Source organism: Marmota monax, unplaced genomic scaffold (genome assembly GCF_021218885.2).
Source record: "Marmota monax isolate L192 unplaced genomic scaffold, Marmota_monax_Labrador192_F-V1.1 WCK01_AAM20220418_F8-fsc00223, whole genome shotgun sequence".
Classification (NCBI taxonomy): domain Eukaryota; kingdom Metazoa; phylum Chordata; class Mammalia; order Rodentia; family Sciuridae; genus Marmota; species Marmota monax.
Window position 1 is genome coordinate 748,889 of NW_026692990.1, and position 9,585 is coordinate 758,473.

The 9,585-nt window shown below is 45.5% G+C and overlaps 1 protein-coding gene across 1 annotated transcript in view; it reads left to right on the forward strand.

Moving 5' to 3' along the window:
• The window catches only part of Itih6 (inter-alpha-trypsin inhibitor heavy chain family member 6), a 28,443-nt gene extending 19,252 nt beyond the window's left edge, over positions 1 to 9,191 (forward strand). The window contains exons 7-13 of the mRNA XM_046452612.1: positions 911 to 1,082; positions 1,780 to 3,813; positions 5,596 to 5,688; positions 6,406 to 6,441; positions 6,654 to 6,767; positions 7,700 to 8,077; positions 8,980 to 9,191. Coding sequence (XP_046308568.1) covers positions 911 to 1,082; positions 1,780 to 3,813; positions 5,596 to 5,688; positions 6,406 to 6,441; positions 6,654 to 6,767; positions 7,700 to 8,077; positions 8,980 to 9,191 — 3,039 coding nt within the window. The remainder of the gene's footprint in view (positions 1 to 910; positions 1,083 to 1,779; positions 3,814 to 5,595; positions 5,689 to 6,405; positions 6,442 to 6,653; positions 6,768 to 7,699; positions 8,078 to 8,979) is intronic.
• The last annotated feature ends 394 nt before the right edge of the window (positions 9,192 to 9,585 follow it).

Sequence of the window (9,585 nt, forward strand, 5' to 3'; positions counted from 1 at the left end):
GCCCTATGTTAGGTATTGTCATGGAGGAAAGAGACAGGAAGAAGCAGCATTCTAAGCCCTGTTCTCAGAGGATTTGATAAGCGTCTGAAGAATGAACAGTCTGTGACAAGGACTATCTGGGTGAGAAGGGTAAAAGTAGACATCTCAAAGATGATCTTTCTGGAGAAGGAACAACTGAAAGAATAATGAAGATCTGAATAAATAAAGAGGAAGTGGGAGGATGTGCTAAAAGGCACAACAAGAACATAGTTTTAGAGATAAAGCAGAATCTTGGTTATCTGGAGGCTGCTGAGAAGACTAGCCTAGAATAAACAGAGAGTGAGAATGATAACAGATTAGAGCAAAACCAAAACAAAGTCATTGAGAGATAGCTACACAGACCTGAAATCTGAAGACTCCTGAACTTTAGAGTCCTGGACTCATTGAGTCCTGGGTCATAAGGTTAGGAACCATAGAACACATGGATTCTAGGGCTCTGAAAACAGAGTTTGAACTTTTTAGACCATTGCTGTCTATTAGAACTTCCTTGATTATGAAAATATTCTAAAATTCTGCGCTATCTAGTTATAGTAACCACTGGTCACATGTAGTTATTGAACATTTGGAATGTGGCTATTGCAAGTAAAGAACTACATTTTAAAATTTTCTTTAATTTTAACTAAGTCACATTTCAATCTAAATAGCTACATGTGACTAGTAGCTGCCATATTGGATAATACAATTCTAGGCCTTGAACTGAAAAGCCCATAGAGCATCTTGACTTGATAATCCTAGACTTACTGAATGCTGAAGTCAGAGTGTGTTAAAGCCATACAGCATTTAGACCTTAGTACCTTACATAGAAAGAACCTTTCAAGCTCAGAAACCTCAAGTCTTGTCCCATCTTCTTTACTTCGTCCATATCCCACAGACTAAAAAAGCCATGAATGTGATCCTCAGTGACCTGCAAGCCAATGACTACTTCAACATCATCTCCTTTTCTGACACAGTTAGTGTCTGGAAAGCTGGAGGTTCGATCCAGGCTACTATCCAGAATGTCCACAGTGCCAAGGATTACTTGGGTCGCATGGAAGCTGATGGCTGTAAGTGTTAGACCTCCCTACCCAAATGGGCAGACTGGTGATTTTGAAAATTCCCAAAACCCTCTCTTTACTTCCCATCCTCCTCACCTCTCACAGTGCCTGAAACTGTCTCATTTTATATAAATATGTCCCTTCATGCTCTCTGTTACCCTCCCATCTCCCTTTCCCTATAGAAAGCTGATTCCCTATGTATCTTAGGGCACATTTATCTTAGGTCCTGAGTTTCTTCCTCCTCAAAGCAAATACTCAGAAGAATTTGCTAAGACTTTTAAAATCAATAATCTAGATATTTATTTTTAAGTATTTGAGCAAATTTCTGCTTTTGATCTATCCCCTCTCAATTACTGAAGTCTCTCCCACCCACCCCTCCTGTCAACTTCTTCTCCTGTAGCAAGAAGGTAGGGGGGGGCTATCTTTGGGTAGCTGCCAGTATGACTAGGAAATGAGACACCCCCCCCAAAAAAAAACAATTGAAGAACAGTCAAAGACAGAAAATTATAAAAGCCAAGGATGTATGGGCCCTACCACCAGGTCTCAGAGATACTGGGTGGGGCCAAAGGAGTTGGGAAGGATAAGCAGCAAAATGAGAGAAGATGAGATATGACTAAGTCTGGGAGATTGGTGAAGTATCCAGTGTGTCTGCAGTGGGGATAGAAGTGACTAGAGAACGTGGTCTCACAGTCTTCTCTCCGATTAGGGACTGACATCAATGCAGCTCTGCTGGCGGCTGCTTCAGTGCTGAACCATAGCAACCAGGAACCTGGGAGGGGCCCCAGTATGGGGAGGATCCCTCTGATCATCTTCCTAACAGATGGGGAGCCCACAGCCGGCGTGACAACCCCCAGTGTGATCCTCTCCAACATTCGTCAGGCACTGGGCCATAGAGTATCCCTATTCAGTTTGGCCTTTGGGGATGATGCTGATTTCCCACTGCTGCGTCACCTGTCCCTGGAGAACCGGGGAGTAGCCCGACGCATATATGAGGACACTGATGCAGCCCTGCAATTAGAGGGCCTTTATGAGGAGATATCCATGCCTCTGCTGGCAGATGTGCGTCTGGACTATCTGGGCGGCATGGTTGGGACCTCCTCTTGGGCTCTCTTCCCCAACTACTTTGGTGGCTCAGAGCTAGTGGTAGCTGGCCAGGTGCAGCCAGGTGAGCAGGAACTGGGCATCCACCTAGCAGCCCGTGGCCCCAAGGGTCAGCTCCTGGTGACCCGCCACAGTGAAGGAGCCACCAACGGCAGCCAGAAGGCATTTGGTTGCCCAGGAGAGCCAGCCCTCAACATAGCCCTATTCATCCGCCGCCTCTGGGCCTATGTCACCATTAGAGAGCTGCTGGAGGCACGTTTTCAAGCCCATGACACCACCACTCGCCATCTGCTGGCTGCCAAAATCCTCAACCTATCCCTTGAATACAATTTTGTCACACCTTTGACTTCACTGGTCATGGTGCAGCCCAAGGAAGCCAGTGAGGAAGCCAAGAAACAGCCATCCACCACAGCCGGGCCAACCACCATCATGCCCTCATCCAGCAGCAGCCATGGCTTAGGGACTGGCACAGCTCAGCCAGCCTTGGTGCCCAAGGTCTCCCCCAAATCAAGGCCTATAAAACAAACTTCAACTGCTATGGCTTTTACAAAGATGTCCAGTTCCAACAAGTTAGAGCCACTGGGTCAGAGCTCTAGTGCCTTATCTACCTTAGCACACCCAAAGCCCAAAACTCCAGTGCAAGATTTTGGCACCTTGGCCCACCCAACTCTCAAGACAAAGCCTGTTGCCCTTACACCCTCAAATTCTAGTACTCTATTGCTTACAAAATCTGGCACTCCATCACATCAGAATCCTGGTGTTACATCACCCATGAATTCCAAGACACAAGTTCTACCTCTGAGTTCTGGCATCCTGGCCCAGACCAAAGGTGGCCCACAGCATTCTAAACCTTATAATCCATCACGACCTAAAACAGACTCCCCATCACACTCACAACCTGGGGTAGTCACATCACAATCACCCAAAAGCCTGTCACAGCCCAGACCTGGAGTTTCTATACTTCCGATCCCCAAACACCTGCCACATACCAGACCTAAAATTACTGCTCCCAAGACCCCAAATAACCTGCCACACCCTAGACCTGGTATCCTCTTGCCTAAGACCCCTAAAATCCTATCACCTCTTAAACCTAGTACCTTACCTCACCAAACTTCTATAAACTTATCACTTTCCAAACCTGGAACCCCAACCCCCCATACACTGAAAACTCCACTACCCCCTAGACCTGCCAGACCCAGGCCCCCACCTTCTCAGAGCTTTAACACATTCTCAAACACAGTCTCAAGTTCTACAGGTCCCAGCAGTACCATGACCAACTCTGTCCTTGAAGAACCCCTCCCTGCCCCCCTTACCCCTACTCCGCCTTCTCTGCTACCCACTGGAAGGCTCTGGCCTCAGCAAGACCTGTTGTTAAGGCCCCAGGGCACAAGGCAAGCACTGGGACCATCTGTGCTGGGGGTCCCAACAATGGTCCTACCCAACAACTCCAGTTCTGAGCAAGAAGGCAGCCCTCCAAACCTGCCAATCTTGCTGCCTTCCAGCACCCTCTCTGAGGCCATCAGTCTGCTCCTTCTTCCAGAGGAGCTAGAGCTGCTATCTGAGTCAATGATGGAGTCCAAGTTTGTGGAGTCTTTGAACCCACCAGCTTTCTATACCTTCCTCACTCCTGATAAAGATGGTAAGTGCCGTGAGCAAAAGGGCAAGTCATGGTGGGCAAAGTAGAGTGTGAATGAAGACCGCTAGGAGCTGGGAATCTAAAAGGCATGTGCAGATTCTAGCTGTTTGCTTAGTTGCTTTGGGACTTTGGACTAGTTGCTTAACATTTCTGGGCCTCAGTACATAAGCACAGAATTAAAGGCCTTGGGAAGGTTGAACAGAAACAAACTAGTCAAGCTGTAGTCTTGAAATTTGCATTGTTGGACAAGAGAATTTATGATAATTCCAAAGCGAGAGAGATATATAGGATTATAAATTGGAGGATCTCTGGCAGCAGAGGTCTGATTGGCTTTTCTGTGTTCCATGAACATCCCTGCTTAATAATAGGGGCATAAAAATTTGGGAAGATGATGATAATTACCTTTAAGTTTTCCAAAGACTATAATGTAATAACATTTTTAGCTCTTTCCATGTGCAGGTACTTTTCTACATATTGTACTTGTTGCTTCTCATTTGTTTCTCACAAGAGACTGTTTATAAATGCTTTACACATAAGGAAACTAAATTATACAGAGGTAAAGTAACTTCTTTAATGTTACACAGCTAGTCAGAGATTTGAACCCATAAAATCTGGTCCCAAAAATAAATGTGCCTCACCACTCCACTCTTCTGTCTTCCTATAGGAAAGAGTGACACGTCCTGGGTGATCTTATAGGGAAAGATTTAAAACAGTTGAGTGTGGCAGTAAATTATAGAGATGCAAATTTGGAAATGACATCTTCTTCAACACATCCCTCTCCCTCACCCGCCCCCAATATCCCATCCATCCCCAGTTCCTGGCAATGTTACCTCTAATATATTTCCCCAATCCACCCACTTATCACAACCCTGTCATTATCTCAGAGCAGAACACCATTGCATCTCATCTAGAAAACCGTTCCAGCCTCATCACTGGTCTCTGCTTCCTCTCCTGTCCTGCTACAAGTCATTCTCCCCCTGCAGCCAAAGGAATCTTTTAAAGTCACAAGTCTCTTCAGGTTACTTTTCTACTTAATTTCCCCCAAGCATTTCCCATCACACTGGGGATGAAATCCAAAGTCCTCTTCATGGCCTTCAAAGCCTTGCATTCAGTGATCCCTACCCCTATAACTCTCTGTCCTCATCTTCTCCCACTCTCTACTAATTTTCTAGACTTGGGGCCCCACTGGTCTTCTCTCTGCTCCTCCCATGGGCTCTTTCCTAGCCTCCACTCAGGAACTGCTTTCAAGTTACTTCCTCTATTTGCCCTCCCCCTTCCTACTACTTTCATTCCTTTCCATTGCCTCTAAAATTCCAGTTCTGCCTTAGATCTTAGATCAGATCTCCTTATCAGCCCTCCCTGCAGGCCACTTCAGGCCTCTATTACTCATTCAGTCAATCCATTATTTGTTTTGTGTACAGCATTTATATATACCATTTGTAATTATGATTTTCTTTATGCCTGCCTCCCTGGCTGAACTATCAAATTCACCAGGTCAGAAACCATGTCTGTCTTTTCCAATATCATATCCCTGAAGCCTAAGCAATGCTTGAATGAATTAGTGTATATTATTTATGTATGAATGCTATGAATAAGAACTTTGTACATATCTGGGCTTGAAAGACAAAGAAATTGTAATGAACATAAACTCCCAGTCCTAGATATGGTCGTTTTGAGAAGCCAGTGTGGGCTTTCCTAGTCAGAAGGAAGACGGGCCCTTTGGTGAACAGAGAACCTTTGCCCTGAGAGTATGAAGGATTTCTCTTATTTCTTTGAGTGTGGCAGGAAATCCACATTGGGATGGCGATTCTGAGGAAATTCTGGGAGGAACTGGAGGGAGCATGGACACTCAGGGAAGTTCTGTGGGTTCTGCAAAAGGTAAGCAAGGAGCCCTTAAGCCTTCATTTCCACTTAATTAGAATTCTTAATGACATTATGGGAACTCAGAGAAAAATTGAAGTATTAATTTTCTATTGCTTACATAGTAAATAACCAGAAATTTAGCAGCTTAATGCAATGCCCATTATCTCAATCCATTTTAGGTAGCTATAACTGAATGTCATTAGACTAGGTAATTTATAAAGAGTAAAGGTTTGTTCATCCAACAGTTCTGGATTCTGAGAAGTCGAAGGTTGAAGAGCTACATTTCTGAGAACCTCCTTGGTGGTAGGAACCCTGTGCAGAGTCCCAAAGTGGTTCAGTGAAACAGAGCAAGGTAGAAAGAGTTCATTTTTATAACAAAGTCATTTCTTGATAACCCATTAATCCATTAATAGAGCTGGCCTTGAAAAATAACTAGGAATTTCTCCTTGGTAGTTAAGGAAAAAGAAAACATTCCAGGTGGCAGGAAAAACAGGAGAAAAAGATAACTCCAGAAGGCAGGACACTCATAAGAATAGTCAGTTCAGCTGAGATACAGCATAAAGAAAACATTGGAGAGTTAGGAAGGGGCTAGATTCCAGAAAAGCCTGAAATGATGAGCTCAGGAATTTGGCCCTTGTGTGGGAAGAGGTGATTCAGAGGCCATGGTGTCTCAGGGTTCCTAGAAATGTGTTAGATCTGTCCCTCACTATTCAGGCTCTCTCTCCTTTGCAGGCACATTTCCAAGAATCTTCACCTTCTCATCCTCTGGTAAGCCAGCCATCTCTATCACTCTCCTTCTTTAGTACAGGACAACTCATGCACTGGGACTGGGTGGGGCTGGGCTCTCTCTCTCTCTCTCTCTCTCTCTCTCTCTCTCTCTCTCAATAGATATAGCCACTTCCCTTCTCCTTTCCTTTTCTTCTCCTCCATCCCATTCCTTCCAAGACCATAACTTCAGAGTTACATCTCCTGCCTTACAGTGGATGGGGACCCCCACTTTGTGATCCACATCCCACACTCAGAAGAGAGGATCTGCTTCACACTTGATGGACGCCCAGGAGATCTGCTGCAGCTCATAGAGGACCCGAAGGCAGGTGAGAGTCACAGTAACTTCATCTCCACACAACACCACAGCCAATATACTCATGTCAATATCTCCAGATATTTGGCATCTCACTAACACCCAGTAACCCATAAAAACACATGAGGACACACACAAAAATGCACAAAAGCACCAAGATACTCACAGAAACACACACACTGGGGCATATGGTAAATGATTTTTATATTCCTCACACTAAAAATATGCAAATATGCATCCAGGCACACAGCAACACATGATACATGCCCAGATATACACAATAAACACACTCAGACACACAAGGTGATACTCCCAGATTCATCCCAATTTCTAGGAATTCAGCACACAAAGACAGCACACATTCTCTAGTACTCTAGACATATAAAATGCAATGATGCACAGACATAGTCACACATGTGATGACACATATCCATATGCATGCACACTGACATCCCAGATATACATCGGTATATACAACATACAACCAGGCACACACAACATACACTATTGTACCAAATCATATAACACCAACATATCCAAGGCATACATTAACATAAAACAAAAGACACACTCTATCATGCCACCTTCTTCAAACATGGAGATACACTTACATGCCCAGAGATACTCCTCCCAATATAACCAAACATTCTCTCTCTCTCTCTCTCTCTCTCTCTCTCTCTCTCTCTCTCGTAAACACATACATATATGTGCAAATCACCACACTGGGGTGAGCATGTGCACACATATTACCTGTCCTCACACACAAAAAACTGAGGGTGGACCATGGTGGAATTATTTTCTCTCGAGCTAGACTTCTAGCCACATATCTATAGTAGTTCATCTGGACCCTGGGCCCCAAGACCTCATCCCTGCTCATACTGTGGGTGATGATGTGAATGCTCAGGTGAAAGCCCATGCTCTGGATGCACACTCCCCTTGCTCCAGGGCTGCATGTCAGTGGGAAACTGCTTGGAGCACCACCAAGACCAGGCCACAAGGACCAGACCCGCACCTACTTCCAGATCATCAAAATCACTACAGACAAACCTCAGGCCTACACTATCACCATCAGCCGTAGTTCCATATCTGTGCAAGGTGAGAGCACCTTGTGCCTGTCCTGGGACCAGCCTGCACTAGTGAGGAAGCCCCAACTAAAGCTCCAAGTAGCTGCTGCAGCCCGCCTCACTCTCCACATTGGAAACTACCTTGAGTTCCTCATCCTCCGGCACCGCTACAGACATCCCAGCACACTACAACTACCCCACTTGGGATTCTATGTGGCCAATGGCTCAGGTCTCAGCTCCTCAGCCCGTGGCCTAATAGGTAAGTACTGCTAAGGCTGAGAGGAGCAAGGGAACACCAGTCCCAAGAGAGACCTTTGGCAGGATGAAAGGCCAGTGGGCTCCCAGCACTCTGAATACCCAATCACAAAGAGGAATCAGAGCAGGCTCTACCCTTGAGGAACTCCTGGTCTGAGAAAAAGAAAGGTCCAGACATGAACAGTGATCACAGGGATGGATCAATCCTGAATAGAAAGTAGTCTAGGGAACTAGAAGAACCCAGGGAGGGAGATCTTGCTCAGCCTCAAAGCTCAAGAAAGACCTTCTACAGGAGAAAAAGAAAACTGCCTACATTGCATCTAGAAGGCTGGGCAAGAATATGGGTGAAAGGAATAGAGGTTGGAGAAGCTAGAACTGGAGTGGTCAGAACTCGGTGCCAAGATGAAGAATTTGGTTTTATCCTAAAAACAATGAGAAGCCATGAAAGGTTATAAGCAGGGAAGAGACACAGTCAGATGAGAGTATTATTAAGTTCTCTCTGGATCTTTATCCTACTGTGAAAGAGACTGCAGGTCCAGAGATACTAGTAGAACCTAAGGAAGAGGCCCCCAACAGTTTGGACAATGACATTGGGTTGGACAGATACTTTTTCCTCCTCTGGGTCTCCCTGTACTTCTCTCCTTCCCCCCAATCTGCCCTGTCTCTCCTCCAAAGCTGGCTGTCCTCCTTCCTCTGCTATCTTATCTGTCTTAGCTTCCTACTTCAATACTACACCCCTGTCACATCTGGATCCTCCATATTTCCCACAGTGACCATCTTCTTCCCTTCTCCAGGCTTTTGCTTCCCATCCACCTGCCTACTTTTCCTTCTGGTTTTCCTACTTTAGGATCTTCTCAGAGCTCTGATCAGGGACTAAGGACACAACTCTGATATTTTCTTTCTCAGGGCAGTTCCAGCACACAGATATCCAACTAGTGAGAGGGCCCAATGGGCCTTGTCTGCGGAGGCACCAAGATCCAGATGTGCCTGTAGTTCTAGGCAAAAGGCTGCTGAAGGAGTCACCAAGGCTGCTGCCCCGCTGGGCTTCCTGCTGGCTGGTGAAACGCTCTCATGTAGAGCAGCTGCTGGGCCAGCCCTACCTTGCCTATGTCCTGTGATGGTTCCTGAACACCAAAACAAGAAGACTTGAATTTGGGACATCCAGAAGGCAGCACATAGAGTGAGCCAGGGACAAAGACCTAGTGACACAAACACATACACTCACACATGTGCTAAGAGATTCATATACTATGATATATAAACATGTAGATATGCAGACCTGTGGACCTACAGGCTTAGGGATTCCTATCTCTGCACAGTCCTTCCTGTCTCCAGTCTCTACTCCCTCCAAATCCATACTTCACAACATCCCTGGAAGTGACTTTCTTAAAACAAAAACTGAGTCTCTTGTCCTGGTCACAACTTTCTCTGGCTCTCAGGGTATATTTAAGGCTCTTGGAATTTCCATAACAAACCACACTCCCTCCCATCACTGGATCTTTGCATGATTTC